This window comes from Rana temporaria, chromosome 4 (genome assembly GCF_905171775.1).
Source record: "Rana temporaria chromosome 4, aRanTem1.1, whole genome shotgun sequence".
NCBI lineage: Eukaryota > Metazoa > Chordata > Amphibia > Anura > Ranidae > Rana > Rana temporaria.
Genome location: NC_053492.1, coordinates 14,593,669 through 14,616,380, shown reverse-complemented (window position 1 = coordinate 14,616,380; position 22,712 = coordinate 14,593,669). Strand labels below are relative to the sequence as shown.

Sequence of the window (22,712 nt, the reverse complement as noted above, 5' to 3'; positions counted from 1 at the left end):
ATCCATACAGAAAACATATCCTAACTGCACTCAATTGCACATTGAATCATCCCCGTCACTGTGTAATCCGTCTCACAAAAACAGTATGAGAACTTAAAAAGGCACTGAAAACGAATTAAGCACTAAAGCGGCAGGTAGCCAGGGGCCCATTGCTAGTCTAACTCTGGCCTTGCTGGCCATTGCAGTGCGGTCCTGTACTGTACAAAGAATGAGCACTGGCAGTAAGATAATTAGACTATATGAAGCATCTAGACCTTGTTACAGGTACAAAATGACACCGCTGATGAAAGACAAAGTGCTGCAACACTACTGCCAGTGATCCAACATTAATGCCCAATCAAACCTTCTATTTTTACTCTGGGGGAAACTCACCCATTATTATTATATTCCACTATGAATGAGAATGAATCATTTTTTTTCATATTTAACCATAACTAAAGTCCTCATTGATAGTAGAGGAAATTAAATTCAACCTCAAGACTTGGCCACCATCCAATCTCATCATAGACGCTCCTCCCCATTCTTCGGAAAAGATGTTAGCCTCATCCTATCAAGGAGGCAACCCATCTAAGAGGAACATAGATTCATCCTCATTCATAGAAATGGATTCTTAACCTTCCACGGCCAGGACCCTGACGAAGTCCAGGAGTCCTTTTTTGGTCTATGGGTTAGGTTGGACCGGATAACCAGTTCCCTTTGGATAAGTTTACCACCATTACCTAATAAAACATGACAGTACATAAACAATGCAATACTTTTTAGAAAATAACATACAGTAATAACTTCATGATAGTTGAATATTTGGCACTAAGTGTTGTTAAGAATGTGAACAAAGGTGCACCATAAAGATCATGATGTTCCAATGTTTCAGGTCAGGACCAACAGGTTAAGAACCGCTATTCCAGGCTCAAAGTTAAAGAGAGAACCAAAGACACTCTCCATTATCTTGAATGTTGTGTTGGTAGAATGGCTAAAGATCTGAGAATTATCTCCCCACTCATCGTCTTGTGGTCAGTGAATGAGCTCCAACCATGATGCGTGGTTTCCTATCATGCCATGATAGAGTACATATATGACCAATGCATGTGCCCGCACTGACCATCTGCTGGTCCATCCTGTCTGATATGGTGGAGGTGGACATCTCAAGGTCTTTAGGCCAGGGCAGAAATGTGTCCCATGGCTGGTGAGATGATACAGTGGACGAGATGAGCCCTTGAGAATCTCCGCAGGTGCAGAGTTCCAGTGGTATTGCTTATAAGAAGTCTACAGTCCTTTATCTGCCTTTGTGCATTTCATCCAAAAGGCCCAAGATGCTCTGTGCAGAACCTGGGTCATGGACAGGCCACTGGATGAGCACTATACCTCAATAATGTTGACAGACGGAGCTTTCTTCTAAAAGAAACACATAACCAGTGTAAATACAGACAAAATGCATTGCGATCAATTTGCTGGTCTAGTAATCAATAATATTCCCCAATTTATTCTATAATCTGCATTAGACACTTAGGGCTGGATTAAGAACGGAGATACGACGGCGTATCTCCTGATACGCTGTTGTATCTCTGAGGGCGGTCGGTCGTATCTATGCGCCTGATTCAGAGAATCAGTTACGCATAGATATCCCTAAGATCCGACAGGTGTAAGTGTCTTACACCGTCGTATCTTAGGCTGCAATTTCAGGCTGGCCGCTAGGTGGCGCTTCCGTATTTTAACGCGAGGAATATGCAAATTAGTATATACGCCGATTCAGAAACGAACGACCGCCCGTATCTCTGAGGGCGGTCGGTCGTATCTATGTGCCTGATTCAGAGAATCAATTACACATAGATTTTACTAAGATCCGACAGGTGTAAGTGTCTTACACCGTCGTATCAATAAGGCTGCAATTTCAGGCTGGCCGATAGGTGGCGCTTCTGTATTTTTACGCGAGGAATATGCAAATTAGTATTTACGCCGATTCAGAAACAAACGACCGCCCGGCGTTTTTTTTTTACATCGTTTGCGTTCGGCTTTTTCCGGCGTATAGTTACCCCTGCTATATGAGGCGTAGCTAATGTTAAGTATGGCCGTCGTTCCCGCGCCGAGTTTTGCATTTTTTACATCGTTTGCTAAGTCATTCGCGAATAGGGCTGGACGTAATTTACGTTCACGTCGAAAGCATGACGAATTACCGACGTTCGTTAAAAACGTCAAAAACATGGGGTCACTACTATTTTACATAGTACACGCCCCTGTAACGGAACTATGTATTCTGCCTGGACATCTATAATAATCCTACAGTGGGACATTACTGACAGTTCATTGCAGAAGATACTGGACACATTACAAGTGGTTTATTTTGTCCTGACTAGGTCAATAGGACAATGACCCTTCAATGCTTAGCTCAGACTATTGAAATGCTAAGTGGAGCCGGCTTGTGAAATAACCTGCAGAACACAATAACAAGGTAATAGCTGTTGTCAGAGACGGGACGTCTCTAGGAGATAATTACCTCCACTAAATGACTTTTAGAATGTCATTGAAGTTCATTATATGTGTGGGGAATTGCAGACGAGACGCCTAGTCACCTCGTCAGGCTAAATGATAGATAATTGGCTCATGTTAATTATTCTGATGGCAAGGGGGTGGGTTGTTCCAAATTCTGTATAAAAGTGTGCTGTGTACTTGAAAATAAAGAGTCTACTTGACCCTTCAAAACGTAGCCCTGTCTCGTTCTTGAAAGGGCATTCGATGGGATTATGATTCTGCTCATTTTACAGCTGACCCTGAGGCCCCGTACTCACGACCAAACATGTCTGCTAAAACTGGTCCGCAGACCAGTTTCAGCAGACATGTTTGGCCGTGTGTTGGCCCGAGCGGACCATTTTGGGACGGATCGGACAGGTTTCCAGCGGACAACTGTTTCCCGGACTTGTTTTAAAACAGTCCGCTGGAAACCTGTCCGCCCGGACATGTACGGTCGTCTGTACAGACCTACCGTACATGTCCTGCCGCCCGCATCCCTCGCATGCGTCGAATGACTTCGACGCATGCGTGGAAGCATATTTAAGGCGGCCCGCCCACGTCGCCGCGTCATTGTCGCGGCGACACCGCGTCATCGACGCGGCGACACCGCGGACACGCCCCGCGTAATGTTTACGCGCGTGCTTCTGTTCGATGGTGTGTATAGCCATCGAACAGAAGTCCCCGGGCAGTCCCCGGCCAGACATGTCCGATGGAAACGGTCTGCAGACCGTTTTCATCGGACATGTCCTGCCGTGAGTACAAGGCCTGACTCTCGCTCTCTCTGGATCTCGTGGATGGGGATATACCGGCTGTACTTGCATATCGCAACTTGCCAGGGAAAAGGACGTCTCCAACGGCTGATACCCTCTCACTACCTGGGTAGCCGTTACAGCCCCCAACCAGCCTATTTTGAATTAGGCGGGCTTACGCCGGCCCAGTTACACTGCGCCGCCGTAAGTTTCAGCGCAAGTTCTATGTGAGTACACAACTTGCTGCTCAAACTTACGGCCGCATAGTGTATCTGAGATACGCTACGCCCGCCTAAAGATAGGCGAAGCTATCTGAATCCAGCCCTTACAAATGAAGAATCTGGTTGCATGAAAGGAACAACACAGAAAATTCTTCCATTATGTTGACCATACTGTGAAGAGTTGATGGAATGTAGCGCTAAACCTTATGTGAAATAAAGGTGCACATAAAAAGAATGAACATTCTAGTAAGCATTCAATGAAGTAATAAATATGAGAGTCCACCACACTATGAAGGGTAGAACCAAATCTAGTCCAATAACCCCAATCAACCACAATCCAGTCCTGTAAAGGAAAAATTAAGGGTAAGTCCACAACAATGAGATGATGCTCCTCAGATATAAGGGCTGATAAGCAGGGCATCCAAAGTGGGAATACATCTTCTATAGAGTGTTAAGAATGAATACCCTTACCACGACTGGTGGACCGTATGTCAGCGACAGCGGATCAGGCAGGCATGGATGGCCAGATCAATGAAAACCCAGACAGTGGAAATAACCTGGGATCTCCAGTGGAACCTCCAAAGAACCTCGTGGCACTTTAATCCCAACACATAGAGTAGTATGTAAATAAGGACTTCTGACTTTACTGTGGCTAAGTGACTAAGACTCTGTGAAGTGGCTGGTGACCTTGCATTTGGGACCCTAAGGCAGGACAAGAATAAGTATTCATATCAGAGAAGCCACAGTAAAGTCAGAAGTCCTTATTTACATACTACTCTATGTGTTGGGATTAAAGTTAGTGTGGTGGTCCTATCCAGTCATCTGCCCTTCTACTTCGAAGTGCCACGAGGTTCTTTGTAGGTTCCACTAGAGATCCCGGGTTCTTTCCACTGTCTGGGTTTTCATCGATCTGGCCATCCATGCTTGTATGATCCGCTGTCGCTGACATACGGGTCCACCAGACACGGTAAGGGTATTAATTCTTAACACTCTAGAGAAGATTTATTCCCACTTTGGATGCCCTGCTTATCAGCTTTTATATCTGAGGAGCATCATCTCATCGTTCTGGACTTACCCTTCATTTTTCCTTTACAGGACTTGAATGGGGTAATTGGACTAGTTTTGGCTCTACCCTTCATAAGTGGTGGACTCTCATATTTATTCCTTCATTGAATGCTTACTAGAATGTTCATTCGTTTTATGTGCACCTTTATTTCACACAAGGTTTAGCGCTACATTCCATCCACTCTTCCATTTTTAATATTTGTCACATTTATATGTAGCAGCTTTCAGCTAATAGTCACATCATACTCTCATTGTTTGCGCAATATTTTCCTACTTTTCCATACTGTGACGAACCTACCTTTCGCAGTAACCCTCCCGTCTGCCGCTCAGGGGTGCTCTGCTCCGAGGATGGTTTGGCCTTTTCCTTGTTATTGTTCGAGTCGTTGTCTTTAATGATGTCATACTGGCGGCAGAACAGAGCGATGACCGCTATACAACAAGACAGAGAGTGTTAGGAAGGGTTGCAGACCATGGCCAATAAAGCCTATACTATTCGGAATTAAAAAAAATCTAAATCTCATGTACCGTATTTTCCGGCGTATAAGACGACTTTCTAACCCCTTAAAATCTTCTTAAAAGTCAGGGGTCGTCTTATACGCCGATAACCTAACATCTTACCTTACCAGAATCGTGGCCGTACGATTTTTCAAAAGCCGCGCCTCCGACGTCTTCTGTTCCGTGATAGGCGGAAACAATCAGCTTCCCAGGAGGCACTGTGTTCAGTGTCCGCCTATCACGGAGGGCCTCTCGTCCTGTGTTTAGTGTCCGCCTATCACGGAGGCCCTCTCGTCCTCGGACGCCCTCCTGGGAAGCTGAATGTTCCGCCTATCACGGAACAGAAGACGTCGGAGGCGTGGCTTTTGAAAAATCGTACGGCCGCGATTCTGGTAAGGTAAGATGTTAGGTTACACGGCCGCGATTCGCATGGGATAAGGTAAGGGCACGGTCTGGTCATGTAATGGGGCAGGTCCGGCATGTAATGGGGCACAGTCTGGTCATGTAATGGGGCAGGTCTGGCATGTAATGGGGCACAGTCTGGTCATGTAATGGGGCAGGTCTGGTCATGTAATGAGGCAGGTCTGGTCATGTAATGGGGCACAGTCTGGTCATGTAATGGGGCACAGTCTGGTCATGTAATGGGGCACAGTCTGGCATGTAATGGGGCACAGTCTGGCATGTAATGGGGCACAGTCTGGCATGTAATGGGGCACAGTCTGGCATGTAATGGGGCACAGTCTGGCATGTAATGGGGCACAGTCTGGCATGTAGTGGCATAGTCTGGCATGTAATGGTGGCACCGTGAGGCGAGGCATGACTAGTAGGAAAGGGGGTAGTCTTATACGGTGAGTATATCCCAAAACCAACATTTTGGCTGGAAAATTAGGGGGTCGTCTTATACGCCGAGTCGTCTTATACGCCGGAAAATACGGTAGATCTAGAGAAAGGAAAACCCCTTGTTTGATCAAGTATTGGCAACTTGATCAATACTCCAAGAAAAATTTCCTTTTGTAATTTACCATTGTGCATACATTTTGTTCTTTGAGGAAAGCCCGAAGATATGTGCTATATTTCACCTTAGAATATGGAGGACTATTTGAGTCTCTTTTCTTCCGGCTGCAATGGTGTGTCTTTTGTGGTCACCATAAAGTTAATACAGTTCCACCTAATCTTCAGTATGGACCATTTATGGTATATTCCTATTTCCTTCTCTGAGGTGAATACTGTATATCCAGTACAGTTAGTCATCCCTAATCTATTCTCTAATATTTATTTATTCTCTGCACCATTTTTAGTTCCAAAAAATCATCTCTGTGAATCAGTGCCCAAAACGGAATATTTAAGATGAGGTCATACCAATGGTTTGTATATGTGATATACATCTTTTAGTTTATGCTTCTTTTAATGAAAGAGAGTATCTTGCTGGCAGAGTTTGCAGATTGGCACTCAAGCTAGTATTGCGTCTTTGGGCTGCAAGGACACTCAAATCCTTCTCCATCAATAATGGGCACAGTATGAATCCCCTTCTGATTGATACTTTACAAAAAGCCCCGGGATGAACAATTGTAGTAGTGAAGGACTCACCATTCATTCAGCACAGAATCTGGACTGCGCAGAGACCATGTGATAAGGATCTGACCTGTGAGGTGTAATTTCTACAAGCAAAAAATCCCACATTCAAAAGTCTACAGGCCAAGAATCCAAATTGCAAGAATCTACAGGCCGAAAAAAAAATCACATATTCATGAGTCTGGATTCAAAACTCACACATTCATGTGTCTACAGACCAAAACCCCATATTCAAGTATCTACAGGCCAAAAATCCTACATTCAAGAGTCTACACGCCAAAATTCTACATGCAAGAGTCTACAAACCGAAAATCCAACATTCAAGAGTCTACAGGCCTCAAATCTCATATTCAAGGGTCGACAGGCCAACAATCCAACATTCAAGAGTCTACAGGCCTCAAATCTCATATTCAAGGGTCGACAGGCCAACAATCCAACATTCAAGAGTCTCCAGGCTTCAAATCTCATATTCAAGGGTCGACAGGCCAAAAATCTCACATTCAAGAGTCTACAAGCCAAAAATCCCATGTTCAAAAGTCTACAGGCTCCAAATCCCACATGCAGGAGTCTACAGGCCAAACAAATCCCAGATTCCTAATTTTATGGGCCAAAAAAAACCCATATTCAAGAGTCTACAAGCCAAAAATCCCATATTCAAAAGTCTACAGGCTCCAAATCTCACATGCAGGAGTCTACAGGCACAACAAATCCCAGATTCCTAATTTTATGGGCCAATCAAAATCCATATTCAAGAGTCTACAAGCTGAAAAAAATCCAACATTCAAGAGTCTACAGGCCTCAAATCTCATATTTAAAGGTCTACAGGCCAAAAATCTCACATTCAAGAGTCTACAAGCCAAAAATCCCATATTCAAAAGTCTACAGGCTCCAAATCTCACATGCAGGAGTCTACAGGCCAAACAAATCCCAGATTCCTAATTGTATGGGCCAATCAAAATCCATATTCAAGAGTCTACAAGCTGAAAAAAATCCAACATTCAAGAGTCTACAGGCCTCAAATCTCATATTTAAAGGTCTACAGGCCAAAAATCTCGCATTCAAGAGTCTACAAGCCAAAAATCCCATATTCAAAAGTCTACAGGCTCCAAATCTCACATGCAGGAGTCTACAGGTCAAAAAAATCCCATATTCATGATTTTATGGGCCAAAAAACCCATATTCAAAGCTGAAGCCTAGGAATTTAGTTACTTTGTAAAATGAGCTGGCATGTTATGAGTTAAGTCCATAATGGTGCATGCCATCTCAATGACTTATCTCTTTTATTTACTTTTGACAGTTTTACAGTGATCTGGTAATACAGCTATCACTACACTCCCAGAGCTATGACAGGGGAGATGCTGTCTTTCTTCTTGCTTCTTTTAATAAAAGAGAGTATCTTGCTGGCTGCAGAATGTGCAGATTGGCACTCAAGCTAGTATTGCGTCTTTGGGCTGCAAGGACACTCAAATACTTCTCCATCATTATTGGGCACAGTATTAATCCTCTTCTGATTGATACTTTATTCAAAGCCCCAGGTTATTAATTGTAGTGGTGAAGGGCTCGCCATTCATTCAGCACAAAATCTGGACTGCGCAGAGACCATGTGATAAGGATCTGACCTGTGAGGTGTAATTTCTACAAGCAAAAAATCCCACATTCAAAAGTCTACAGGCCAAGACTCCAATTTGCAAGAATCTACAAGCCGAAAAAAAAAAATCACATAATCACATATTCCCTTTTTATCCAAACTCCTTGAACGTCTAGTCTATAACCGACTGAGCGTCCACCTTGCTGATAATAACCTTCTTGATCCCTTTCAGTCTGGATTTCGTCCTCAACATTCCACATAAACTGCTCTCCTAAAACTTACAAACGATATACTAACGGCCAAAACTAAGGGACACTATTCTGTGCTCCTACTCCTGGACCTCTCTGCTGCCTTCGATACGGTTGACCACCTCCTCCTCAAAAAACTCCACACCTTTGGTCTCCGTGACTGTACTCTTCGCTGGTTCTCTACTTACTTATCCAACCGTACCTTTAGCGTTACTTACAATTCTACTTCCTCCTCTCCTCTTCCTTTCTCTGTTGGGGTCCCCCAAGGCTCTGTTCTTGGACCTCTCCTATTCTCAATCTACACCGCCTCCCTGGGTCAGCTGATAGCCTCCCACGGCTTCCAATACCACCTCTACGCTGACGACACTCAAATCTATTTCTCTACCCCTCAACTCACTCCTTCATTTTCCTCACGTATCACTAATTTACTATCAGATATATCACTTTGGATGTCGCACCACTTCCTCAAACTCAATCTATCTAAAACGGAACTTATCATTTTCCCTCCCCCACGTGCCTCTTCCCCTGATCTCTCTGTCATAATTAATGGCACAACTATCAGCCTATCCTCACATGTCAAGGTCCTAGGAGTAGTCCTGGACTCTGAACTCTCCTTTAAACCTCACGTTCAATCACTGTCCAAATCTTGCCGCCTCAACCTTCGCAACATCTCCAAAATACGCCCCTTTCTAACCAATGACACCACAAAGCTCATAATTCACTCCCTGGTCATCTCTCGCCTCGATTACTGCAACTCCCTTCTCATTGGCTTACCTCTGCATACTCTAACCCCCCTTCAGTCCATCATGAATGCTGCTGCCAGACTGATCCACCTTACCAACCGCTCTGTCTCTGCTTCCCCTCTCTGTCAATCCCTCCATTGGCTTCCACTCACCCAAAGAATTAAATTCAAACTACTAACTACTACCTACAAAGCCATCCACAACTCTGCCCCTAGCTACATCACTGACCTAGTCTCTAAATACCAACCTAATCGTTCTCTTCGCTCTTCTCAAGACCTCCTACTCTCTAGCTCTCTCATCACCTGCTCCCATGCTCGTCTCCAGGACTTCTCCAGAGCCTCTCCAAGCCTATGGAACTCCTTACCCCAATCTATCCGCCTATCTCCTTCTCTATTAGCTTTTAGAGGATCCCTGAAAACCCTCCTCTTCAGAGAAGCCTATCCTACCCACACCTAACAACTGTATTTGCATTTGAGTCCATCTGATCATCCCCCACAGCTACTACCCTTTGTTCCACTTGACCCTCCCTTCTAGATTGTAAGCTCTAACGAGCAGGGCCCTCTGATCCCTCCTGTATTGAATTGTATTGTGACTGTACTGTCTTCCCTGATGTAAAGCGCTGCGCAAACTGTTGGCGCTATATAAATCCTGTATAATAATAATAATAATATTCCTGAGTCTGCATTCCAAAAATTCCACATTCAAGAGTCTACAGATCAAAACTCCCACATTCAAGTGTCTACGGGCCAAAATCCCACATTCAAGTATCTGCAGGCCAAGAGTCTAGAAGCCAAAATTCTACATGCAAGGGTCTACAAGCCGAAAATCCAACATTCAAGAGTCTACAGGACTCAAATCTTATATTCAAGGGTCTACAGGCCAAAAATCTCACATTCAAGAGTCTACAAGCCAAAAATCCAACATTCAAGAGTCTAGAGGCCTCAAATCCCATATTCAAAATCCTATGTTCAAAAGTCTAAAGGCTCCTAGTCAAAAACCCCACATTCAAGAGTCTATTAGACATAAATCTCACATTCAAGACGAGTCTACTAGACAAAAATCCCACATTCAAGAATTTACTATACAAAAATCCCCACATTCAAGAGTCTACTAGTCAAATATCCCACATTGAAGACAAGTCTACTAGTCAAAAACCCCACAATCAAGAATCTACTAGTCAAAAATCTAAAATCCAAGACGAGTCTACTAGTCAAAAATCCCACATTCAAGAGTCTACTAGTCAAAAATCCCACATTCAAGAGTCTACTAGCCAAAAATCCACATTCATGAGTTTACTAGACACAAATCCCACATTCAAGAGTTTACTTGCCAAAAATCCACATTCAAGAGTTTACTAGACAAAAATATCCCACTCAAGAGTCTTCTGGCCCCAAATGCTACAGCCCAAATCCATCATTTCAAGGGTCTACAAGCCCCCAAGTTCCACGAGTTTCCTAAGTTTGGTGCTGTGTCCAGAGTCAGCAGAAAAGGCCATCAAACCTTATACAATCTTTAGTTGACTGGAGAAAGACATACTCCTCATGTACAGTATCTTACAGGTGATCCATGGAAGACATAACTAGTACGTATTGTTTGGGTGAGTTGGAGATATCACATATTATGTACAAATAACTGGAGAGGGGGTGTGGTGGAAATTTGAAGATGTATTGTCATAATGGCACCCAGTCTTAGTACTTCCGCAGCCCGCTCTAAATAGAGCCGGCTGGGGCGGTCTGAGGCTGGTTGAATCTCGTCTGGTAGTAGAAAATGTCTTGAGGTTGGAATGTTGATGTTTGCGGCGTGGGCATATGTCCGCCGACGAGGGGCCCTCTGTGCATTTAGCACAGACGTTCGTTGAGGAGGGGGTGCGCTCGCTCCGCAAGCACACGAATGGTTATGGACAGATGTGCGTTCTTATCTGGGTCTTGTCTGATCAGCATGGCTTGGGATTCGTAGCGTACGCCTGTAGATAGCCTCCATTCCACCTTTAATAAGGATATAATCTGGATATGCATTATTCTATGGAATGGCGCAGATTAAGGATTCTATCAGCGATTAATATAAGAGCTTGTGATCGGTTTTGGGTGAGGGGGGCACTCCCTGCCACGCCCATAAGACTTTAGCAGCATTGTATGCATTTCTATTCATTGTATTGTATTCATTGTATTATATTCTATTCATGTATTCTATGGGACTTCCTGTTAGAAGGAATGTCCTTATATGGTGTTTGCTGTGTCAAGGGGACATCATGTAATGACCACTCCCATGGGGGAGGTGTTTAACTGGTGCAGTGAGCACTTCCTGTTTGGGTAAATAAAATGAGCTGTGCTGAGCCATGAAGGCGGATGATGGTGATGACGGTAACTTGAAAACTAGCTGGTGTGAGGTCTCTTGACTTGTATAAATGGCAGAGAATGAACGGTAAGTGAACCTATTTAGTTTAAATATGGATTATTTCATTAAGACGGATTCTGTGCTTATTAGCACAGGGCAAAATGGCGGTGTGCTCTGCATACAGCCCAGTTTTTGCCACAACAGGGGAGGACCCGCCTTTAATTAAAAGATTCTTGGGAAGACATACCCAGTACATAAAATATAGGTGATTATTATAATCTTCAGATAAATCGGTGGGAATTCATCATATGATCTACAGGTGATGTGGTGATGGGGACATACAATGTAGACTCTATAGGTCAGCAGACAAGTGCTTGTCGAGTGTAATATTAAAGTGATAAAGGGGATACAGGTTCAGCACATATAGGTGATCCAGAATGCATATGCAGTACATCATTTTTATGTGATGTAAGAGGAACACACTCATCATATCATCCATAGATGATGGGGGGACATGTTCAGCATGGTATCTATAGGTAATGGTGACTCACCTGCCCCACATGAGCAGAACGGGCCACAATAATGATGATCTCGCCAGTCTCTAGCTGCCGCTCCTTGTCCACTCCTTGCACAGTGATGTCTCCTGCTTGGACACAGATAGGCATGTTACACATACAGTAAATATTAGTCACTGTTCATAGAAGTGAGACTATGTAAACTACAAAATTCTACAGTAATCACTCATTGTCACAAGGTCACCTTTTTAAAGGTTCCTGGTCAGGTTTGATGGCCTGCTTTTGGGGGGGCAATGTGAAAGCCTTCCTAAGCTACTGATAATCCATGGCAGATTGTGAAGGTGTGCCATGGCAGGGTCAGGGGTCAGCGCTGCATATCCTTTTAAAAATGGACAGCGCTAGTATTTCACAGCAGACAGAAGACCTTCAAACAGTCATCCCTCTTGGAGCAGCAAGTAGCTGAGTGCATGTATAGGACCTAATTATGTAACTGGTCATAATAAAAAAAATCTCTGTAGGCTCAATGACACAGATCTGCAGCAGCTGTGGAGCCGACTCTTACAAACACAGAGAGCCAGCACAGCTACAGATGCGGCCGCGGCGGACCCTTGCAAATTCCAAGGGGGGTCACTAGCCCCCCCCCCCTTGCCCCTATCTGCAAACGCCCATGATAGTAGGTGAGGTTGAAAAAAAGGCACAAGTCTATCAAGTCCAACCTATGTGTGTGAATATATGTCAGTATTACCTTGTATATTTCTGTATGTCGTGGTCATTCAGGTACTTATCTAATGGTTCATGAAATTATCGATGCTCCCCGCTTAGACCACTGCCTGTGGAAGAGAATTCCACATCCTTGCCGCTCTTACAGTAAAGAACCCTCTACGTAGTTTAAGGTAAAACCTCTTTTCTTCTAATTTTAGTAAATGGCCACGTGTCTTATTAAATTCCCTTTCGCGAAAATGTTTTATCCCTATTGTGGGGTCACCAGTACGATATTTGTAAATTTAAATCATATCCCCTCTCTTCTCCAGAGGGAATAAGATCAGTGCTCGTAACCTTTCCTCATAACTAATATCCTCCAGACCCTTTATTAGCTTTGCTTCCTTACATCCTTCCTGAGGACTGGTGCCCAGAACTGGACAGCATACTCCAGGTGCGGCCAGACCAGGAGTCTGTAGAAATGGGAGAATTATCGTTTTATCTCTGGAGTAAATCCCCTTTTTAATGCCAATACTGTAGTCTGTTTGCTTGCTGACAGCAGTTTGGCATTGCATTCCATTGCTGAGCCTATCATCTATTAGGACCCCCCAGGTGCTTTTCCATCCTAGATTCCCCAGAGGTTCTCCCCCTAGTGAATAGATTGCATTCATACATTAATTTGTTCAGATCTTCTTGCAAGGTTTCCACATCCTGCAGTGAAGTTATTGCCCTGCTTAGCTTCGTATTGTCCGCAAATACAGAGATTGCACTGCTTACCCCATCCTCCGGGGTCATTTATGAATAAATTAAATAGAATTGGTCCCAGCATAGAACCCTGGGGGACCCCACAACCCACCCCAGACCATTCCGAGTACTCCCCATTTATCACCACCCTTGACTCGCCCTTGTAGCCAGTTTTCAATCCATGTACTCACCTTATGGTCCATGCCAACAGACCTTATTTTGTACAGCAAACGTTTATAGGGAACTGTGTCAAATGCTTTTGCAAAATCCAGATAAATCCAGGTCTATGGGCCTTCCTTTATCTAGATGGCAACTCACCTCCTCATAGAAGGTTAATAGATTGGTTTGGCAAAAACGATTCTTCATGAATCAATGCTGATTACTGCTAATGATACCATTGTCATTACCAAACGCTTGTAGTATAATTCCTTTTATCAACCCCCTCCAAGAGCTTGCATACTATTGATGTTAGGCTAACTGGTCTGTAGTCCCAGGGATGTATATTGCCCCTTTTTAAAATATTGGTGCTACATTGGTTTTTCTACAATCAGCTGGTACCATTCCATTCAGTAGAATGTTCGTAAAAATTGGGAACAATGGTCTGGCAAATACTTGACTGAGTTCCTTAAGGACCCTCGGGTGTAAGCCATCTGGTCCGGTGACTTATTAATGTTATGTTTTTACATTTATTTCCCAATAGATGCACTGGCTAATACCCTTATTTAATATGCTCTTAAAGCACTCCCATTTTTCCTCCATGTTCTTTGTTTCTAGATTTTATCCCATTCAGTATCTTCTTGCAAAGGATTGTAGTTAGGGAAGTTGGCTCTTTGAAATTCCCCTTATGTTTCCTATTTGTGTGATTTATCTAAACTAATTGACCTGTAATCACTGTTTGCTAAATTAGCCCGCATTTCCACTTCCGTAATCAGGTCTGTATTGTTCTTAATCAGTAGGTCTAGTAATGCTTTGTTTCTAGTTGGTGCATTTACCATTTGACCCATGAAATTGTCCTGCAAGACATTTAGGAAGTGGCCTTAGATGAATGCGCGGTTCCTTCCACCCAGTCTATGTCTGCATAATTAAAATGCCCATTTAATGACGCTTCCCATCCTTGCCACTAATCCAAATTGTGATAGGAGGTCTGTCGCCCGCCTCCCTCCCTTTGGTTAGGGGGCCTATAGCAAACTCTCATAGGTAGATTCACACACATTGGCCTAAATTTAGGGCGGCCTAGCCTAGCCTTTTTAGGCTACACCGTCGTAAATTAGTTAGGCTAGTAGTGATTCCAATCTACTTACCTGCTAATCTACGGCGGTTGTAGCCTAAAACGAGCGGGCGTAAGGGCGCCTAATTCAAAGACTTGGGAGGGGGGCGTGTTGTATGGAATGAGGCTTGACCTCACGTTTTTTGACACTGCGCATGCGCCGGGCGACTACATTTCCCAGTGCGCATTGCGGCTAAGTAGGCCGTACGGGCCTATTGATTTCGACGCGGACGTAAACGACGTAACTCACGATTCTTCGCGGACGACTTGCGCAAACGACGTTAAAAAATTCGACCCTCGCGGGCGGGGAACGGCCGGCCATACTTTAACATTGTTATTCCACCTCATAGGTGGAATAACTTTAGGCCGCCTAAGGCCTTACGGAAACAACGTTAATCGACTGCGGCGGGCTCGTGTTCGTTTGGGAATCGTCGTAAAAGCTCATTTACATAATCTACGCCGGCCGCAATGGAAGCGCCACCTAGCGGTCAGCCAAAACATTGCAATCTAAGATAGGACGGCGCAAGCCGTCCTATCTTATATATGTTTAAGTGTATTTCTGTTAGAGAATACACTTAAACAAACACCGGCGTAGATTCAGAGTTAGGTCGGCTTATCTTCTAACTCTTTGTGAATCTACCTATCAGTGTTACTTTCCCCTTAGTTTCCTCCCTTTGTAGCTCTACCCATAAGGATTCCACCTCCTCCCTAGCTCCATTAGTGATGTCGTCTCTCACATTCACTTGTACATAATTTTTGATATACAGGCATACCCCTCCCCCTTTTTTACCCTCCCTATCCCTGCAATATAGGGAATACCGATGAATGGTTGCCAGCCAGTAAAGGTGAAGTAGTGTAGGTAGGAAGGTAGAGTGGGCCTTGTGGCCCCCCCTAAGAAAATATGATACAGCAGCCATTCTCAACCGGGTTTTCATGGAACCCTGGGGGATTCCTCTGGAGTAAAAAAGGTTTGGAAAGGCTGCAATATAGAAATGAGGCTGATATAACAGTAATCAGTCCAGTTAGTCCGGTATACAAAGACTTTCACTTACCTTGGTTAGAGCTGTTTGATGGCAGTCGATCGGTTTCTTTCAGGGTTCGGAAATGGACTCGCTTACTGGCTTGGCTCTCGCTGTACAAACCGATGGACTGCACCTGGATTATATAATCTGTGTCCTCCTCCAGGTCCACAAGACACAGGCCCGATTTGTTGTGTGTCCCTTCTCTTATAAAACGGATGGATTTGCCATCCTGCCTCTGAGGAGAAGGACAGCATTGTGTAGTTATAGATAACATTAGCATCGGCAAATGGATAAACACCACAGATTTAAAAAAGTTGGAAGTTTGGTGTTGGCAGTTGTGGGTTTGGTGTTGATGGTGGTGGGCTTGGTGATGGCAAGGGTGGGTTTGATATTGGTGCTGGGTTTGATGTTGTGATAGGTTTGGTGTAGTCCATGGAGAGTTTGGTGTCGGGTAGTATTGGGATTGGTGTTGATGGTGGGTAGGTGTAGTCAGTGCTGAGTTTAATGTTGGTGGTGGTGGGTTTGGTGTAGTCAGTGGTGAGTTTGCTGTTGGTAGGGGTGAGTATTATGATGGTGGTGAGTTTGTTGTTTTTGTTTGGTTTGGTCTCGTCAGTGGTGGGTTTGGTGTTGGCGATGATGGGTTTGGTGTAGTCTGTGCTGGGTTTACTGTTGGTGTGGTGAGTTGGCTTTTGGCAGGGTTGGGTATGATGATGGTGGTAGTTTGTTTGTTGTTGTTTGGTCTTATCAGTGGTGGGTTTTGGTGTTGGGGATAATGGTTTGGTTGTAGTCAGTGCTGGGTTTAATGTTGGCAGTGGTGGTTTGTTGTTGTTGAGTTTGGTCTAATCAGTGGTGGGTTTTGGTATTGGCAATGGTGGGTCTAGTGTTGGCAGTGAAAAGTTTGATGTTGGTGGTGGAGGGTTTGGTGTTGTTGTTGGATTTGGTGTTGGTGGTGGTGGGTTTGGTGATAATAGTGGTGGTTTGATGATGGATAGTTGGGTTTGATGTTGTTGGTTTTGGTATATTCTGTGGGGAGTTAGGTGTTGGCAGTGGTGATTTTGTTGTTGGTAGTAGTGGGTTTGGTGTTGGCAGTGGTGGATTTGATGATGGTGGTAGATTAGGTTTAGTCAGTGGTGGGCTTGGTGTTGTTGGGTTTGGTCTAATCAGTGGTGGGTTTGGTATTGGCAATGGTGGGTCTAGTGTTGGCAGTGATAGGTTTGATGTTGGTGGTGGAGGGTTTGGTGTTGTTGTTGGATTTGGTGTTTTGGTGGTGGTGGGTTTGGTGATAATAGTGGTGGTTTGATGATGGATAGTTGGGTTTGATGTTGTTGGTTTTGGTATATTCTGTGGGGAGTTAGGTGTTGGCAGTGGTGATTTTGTTGTTGGTAGTAGTGGGTTTGGTGTTGGCAGTGGTGGATTTGATGATGGTGGTAGATTAGGTTTAGTCAGTGGTGGGCTTGGTGTTGTTGAGTTTAGTCTAATCAGTGGTGGGTTTGGTATTGGCAATGGTGGGTCTCGTGTTGGCAGTGATAGGTTTGATGTTGGTGGTGGAGGGTTGGTGTTGTTGTTGGATTTGGTGTTTGTGGTGGTGGTGGGTTTGGTGATAATAGTGGTGGTTTGATGATGGATAGTTGGGTTTGATGTTGTTGGTTTTGGTATATTCTGTGGGGAGTTAGGTGTTGGCAGTGGTGATTTTGTTGTTGGTAGTAGTGGATTTTGTGTTGGCAGTGGTGGATTTGATAATGGTGGTAGATTAGGTTTAGTCAGTGGTGGGCTTGGTGTTGTTGGGTTTGGTCTAATCAGTGGTGGGTTTGGTATTGGCAATGGTGGGTCTAGTGTTGGCAGTGATAGGTTTGATGTTGGTGGTGGAGGGTTTGGTGTTGTTGTTGGATTTGGTGTTGTGGTGGTGGGTTTGGTAATAATAGTGGTGGTTTGATGATAGATAGTTGGGTTTGATGTTGTTGGTTTTAGTATATTCTGTGGGGAGCTAGGTGTTGGCAGTGGTGAGTTTGTTGTTGGTAGTGGTGGTTTCGTGTTGGTTGTTGATTTGGTGTTGTGGTGGTGGGTTTGGTGATAATAGTGGTGGTTCGATGATGGATAGTTGGGTTTTGATGTTGTTGGTTTTAGTATTTTCTGTGGGGAGCTAGGTGTTGGCAGTGGTGAGTTTGTTGTGGTAGTGTGGGTTTGGTGTTGGCAGTGGTGGATTTGATTGATGGTGGTAGATTAGGTTTAGTCAGTGGTGGGCTTGTGTTGGCAGTGATGGATTCGGTGTTGTTGTTGGTTTCGGTATTGGCAGTGTTGGGTTTGATGATGGTAGTGAGTTTGATGTTGTCGTTGGCTTTGGTGTAGTTTGTGGTGAGTTTGGTGCTGGTAGTGGTGAATTTGTTGCTAGTATTGGTGGATTTTGTGTAGCTGGTGGTTATTGACCGTTTTGTAACTAGAAGCTCTTGGTAGTGTTGTTTAGTGATGAGGTGTTGGGTTTATTCTGTGATGTCAGATTTGTGGATTATCCATGTCAACCCTTTCTACACTTGCAGCCTACATTGACATGAGAAAATAGATTGCCAGTTCTTGTACCAGCCCGGTATAGCCAGAGAAACCTAATTAAATTACATTGAGTGTGGAAAGAGATAATCTGTGATTAATGAATTCCATGATTGCCTGCAGACGGCGCCACATAGGTTTAGGAGAATCTGCAATCTCAGATCCCCGATCCATCTGCTTTTTCAGAATTATTTTGCACATCACTAATCAGACTGCAGGCTTTCCAGACCGGTGCTGGTCTCTGCAGTATAGAGCGCGGTGCGCTCAAGGGAACCGTCTGGGCAATGAAAACCACCCGCTGATTTGTTGTGTTAAGCACTTTGGAATGGTGTCTCTGCAGAGAAACCGTTTATTTCAGTGGTGATCGCCAATCTCAATACCGATTATTAACATTTGTGCTTCCACTAAGATTGCATAAAGCACCGGCCGCAACTGATGGTGGCCTCCGATCTCCTGCATGTTTTATCTTCGAATACTATGCTCTGTGATCCCTCCCACACATAATATAGCTGTAAAAGACCCCTTCCACCAAAAGAAGGCTTTTACTGTAAAGAATCCTTTCCTTTACTAATGGGAAATCTTTTTTCCATACGTAACTAATAGTCCCTTTTCCTCTGTAGAGTCCTTGGATAAAAATAGTGGGGTGGATACAGTAAGCAATTGCGTTGCGTATCCATAGATACGCAGCGCAATTGCTTAGTTGCGCCGGCGTATCGAGTGCTCCTGATTCAGAAAGGTCGATACGCCGACTGCAGCCTAAGATATGACTGGCATAAGGCTCTTATGCCGTCGTATCGCAGGCTGCATTCTTACTGATGGCCGCTAGGTGGCGTTCCCGTAGTGGTCAGCGTAGAGTATGCAAATTGCATACTACGCCGATTCACAACCGTACGTGCGCCCTGCGTTCGCATTTTACGTTGTTTGCGTTCGTCGGGTTCTGCGTAAGGCTGCTCTTGCTATTAGCATGGGCAGCCAATGCTAAGTATGACCCGTCGTACCCGCATCGCGATTTTTAATAAATTAGCTTGTTTGCGTAAGTGAATGGGTGAATGGGCGCCGGAAGCCATTGACGATCACGTTTGAAAGCAAATGACGTCCTTGCGACGTCATTTACCGCAATGCACGCGGGAAAGTTTCCCGACGGAGCATGCGCACTACGTTCGGCGGGGGAACGGCGCCTAATTTAAATGATCCACGCCCCCTACGGGATCATTTAAATTACGCGCGCTTACGCCGGGCAGTTTTACCGAGCGCACACGCAAATTACGGAGCTACTGCTTCGTGAATGAAGCGTAGCGCAGGTAATTTACGGAGGCGTAGCGTAAAAACGATACGCTGCGCTTCCGTAGGTAGTGCGTGCCCCTACCTGAATCCACCCCAGTAAGTTTTCTAAAATAAAAGTATATATATATATATTTATATATAGTAAGGGGTTAGCTCGGTAGCGGTGTGTGACCCCCTTGGATGGTTCACTACACACTGAATTTATACAGACAGGCAGTCGAAGACGGTTGAAAACAAAGTTTTGGTTTATTCTTCCATCTTGCTGGAAACAAATGCAAATATCCAAACAGCATAAACAAAAATCAAACATAAAATAAACCCTGGCCACTTGGGGCGTCTACCTTCACCACACAGGAACCTATCTAGGAGTCTAGCACAGCCTACTGCTGGGTGGACACTGCTGGGTCATACAGCAAAAAAAACAATAGTCTCTTTTGATTTTTATCACACAGAAAAAAATCAATCCTCTCCTCACCTCCTCAGAAGACTTTCAGCTACTGCTCTCTTTACTCAGAAAGCTTCAGGATGCAGCAAATCAGTGGTAATCCTCTGGATACTTATAGAGGCCCTAATTGCCTCATGCCGAACAGCTGAAGTCTTCCAAACCGCCTTAGACCTTTTCTGGCTACATTTGCAGCCAACGGCCTAATAACAATTGGTGTATTGTCTAATCAAGCAGAAATGTATGTCCGTCTGGACAACAACCCACAGATTTACCTGACTTCCTGTCACAATATATAGATATATATTAGTTAGATCCATATATATTTGGACACAGGCACAATTTCGTTGTTTTCAGGTATTTTCCAAAACATATTCAAGCTATAGTTATATAATGGATAGGGCTGAAAGTGCACACTCTCGGGTTTAATTTGAGGGTATGTACATCTAAATCGGAGGAAGGGTTTAGGAATTACAGCTCTTAAAGTGGTTGTAAAGGTAAACGTTTTTTCACCTTAATGCATTTTATGCATTAAGGTGAAAAAACATCCGACAATACCCCCCCCCCCATCGTTTTACTTACCTGACCCCTCGAAAGTCCCGCGCTCGGCCCCGACATCCTCTTCGCCGCTCAGGCTGGCCCGTTGATTGGTTACAGTGGATGGATTGAAAGCAGCGCAGCCATTGGCTCGCGCTTCTGTCAATCACATCCAGTGATGCAGCACGCTGGGGGGGCGGGGCCGAGCGATACAGTGAGCGGCTATCACGGGAGCACGCCTGCAAGAACTCAACACCATGCATGCTCGCTCGCATGAAGGTGTTGAGTCCTTGTGGGGGGGTGAGCCAAGACAGCCGCCGAGGGACCCCAGAAGACCAGGTCCGGGGGCCACTCTGTGCAAAACGAGCTGCACAGTGGAGGTAAGTATAACATGTTTGTTATTTAATAAATAACCCGGCCACGCGCAATCGCGGGCACGAGAGCCAGAACAAGGATGTGTGTGTGTGTGTAAACACTCACATCCGAGTTCTGTGAGGAGAGGAGAGACAGATCGTGTGTTCCTACTAGCTAGTAACAACGATCTGTCTACTCCTCTAGTCAGTCCCCTCCCCCTACAGTTAGAACACACTCTGAGGGAACACAGTTGACCCCTTGATCGCCCCCCTAGTGTTAACCCCTTCCCTGACAATGACATTTACACAGTAATCAGTGCATTTTTATAGCTCTGATCGCTGTATAAATCTCAATGGTCCCAAAAATGTGTCAGAAAGTGTTCGACTCTGTCCGCCCCAATGTCGCAATTTCCGATAAAAATCCCAGATCTTTCCCATAGTTGTAGACGCTATAACTTTTGCGCAAACCAATCTATATACGCTTATTGCGATTTTTATTACGAAAAAATGTAGAAGAATATATATTGACCAAAACTGATGAAGGAAATTAGATTTTTAAAAACATTTTTGGTGGATATTATTATAGCAAAAAGTAAAAAAATATTGTTGTTTTTTTTTCAAAATTATCTTGTTTCGAAATGAGTAAATTGTCAAAATTGGTAAAAACGAATTCGGACAAAAAATTGCACATGTCTAATAGCAGCCGTCCTCCTACCTGCTGGAGATATGCATAACCCAATGATGATTGTCACCCTCGGGGACATCCCACGAGACGGTGGCGGAGTTGGCCTTCAGCTGTGGACCGGACGTTTGACCGGAGAAAGGGAGGTCGATCTGGAAAGGAGACACAAAAGTGTACAATCAGCGAGGTTACAAGCCGACCACTCCTCACCCTCCACCCTTGGCGAGGACGCGGCGTTCCCTAGCCTGCCAAGTGGGACACCATCCGGCGGCAGAGTCGGCGTAGGGGAATATCGGTGACAGATGGGGACACCCTCTCTGTGGAGGACACCCAAGAGGGAGATTGTGTCAGAGTCTGGCAGGAGGAGACGGTCATCTGTCACCCCAGTTCTGTACATTCAATGCGTTCCAGGAACGCGAGTGTCACCAGAGACGCCGCTCGCCGACCTTACTGCTTGGAAAATAGAACTCATCCGCCTTTCCTTGGGTTTGATGCAAATTCTGCACAGTTTTGAAATGCGGACAGATGGCGATAAAAAAAAAAAAAAAAAAACAATGACGCGGGGCTACGAGAGAAGATCCCTCTTCGTGTGATAGTGAAGGAAAGCGACACGCTCGGCTCCTGGTAGATACAGTGGTGCTCATAAGTTTACATACCCTGGCAGAATTTATGATTTTAATTTAAATAAAACCACGCCCCACATCATCCACATTTGAAATTAGGCGGGCTTACGCGGCCCAGTTACACTACGCCGCGTAACTTAGGACGCAAGTTCTTTCTGAATACGGAACTTGCGCCCTAAGTTACGGCGACGTAGTGTATTGAGATACGCTACGCCCGCCATTAGATACGAAAATGTATCTGAATCGGGCCTGTGTTTTTATATCATAATGGCAACAGAAACTACCCAAATGACCCTGATCAAAAGTTTACATACCCCAGTTCTTAATGCCGTGTATTGCCCCCTTTAACCACTTCCTTACTGAGCACTTAAACACCCCTCCTGCCCAGACCAATTTTCAGCTTTCAGCGCTGAACGGCACGTTTGAGATCTTCCCAGAGTGGCTCAATGATATTGAGGTCAGAAGACTGAGATGGCCACTCCA

The 22,712-nt window shown here is 44.6% G+C and overlaps 1 protein-coding gene across 1 annotated transcript in view; it reads right to left on the bottom strand.

The window, feature by feature from the left end:
- Positions 1-740: 740 nt before the first annotated feature.
- FNDC4 (fibronectin type III domain containing 4) overlaps positions 741-22,712 on the bottom strand; it is a 63,327-nt gene continuing 41,355 nt past the window's right edge. The window contains 7 exon segments of the mRNA XM_040347597.1: positions 741-1,392; positions 4,839-4,977; positions 6,623-6,693; positions 12,072-12,163; positions 15,798-16,002; positions 21,640-21,669; positions 21,672-21,719. Coding sequence (XP_040203531.1) covers positions 1,357-1,392; positions 4,839-4,977; positions 6,623-6,693; positions 12,072-12,163; positions 15,798-16,002; positions 21,640-21,669; positions 21,672-21,719 — 621 coding nt within the window. The 3' untranslated portion in view covers positions 741-1,356.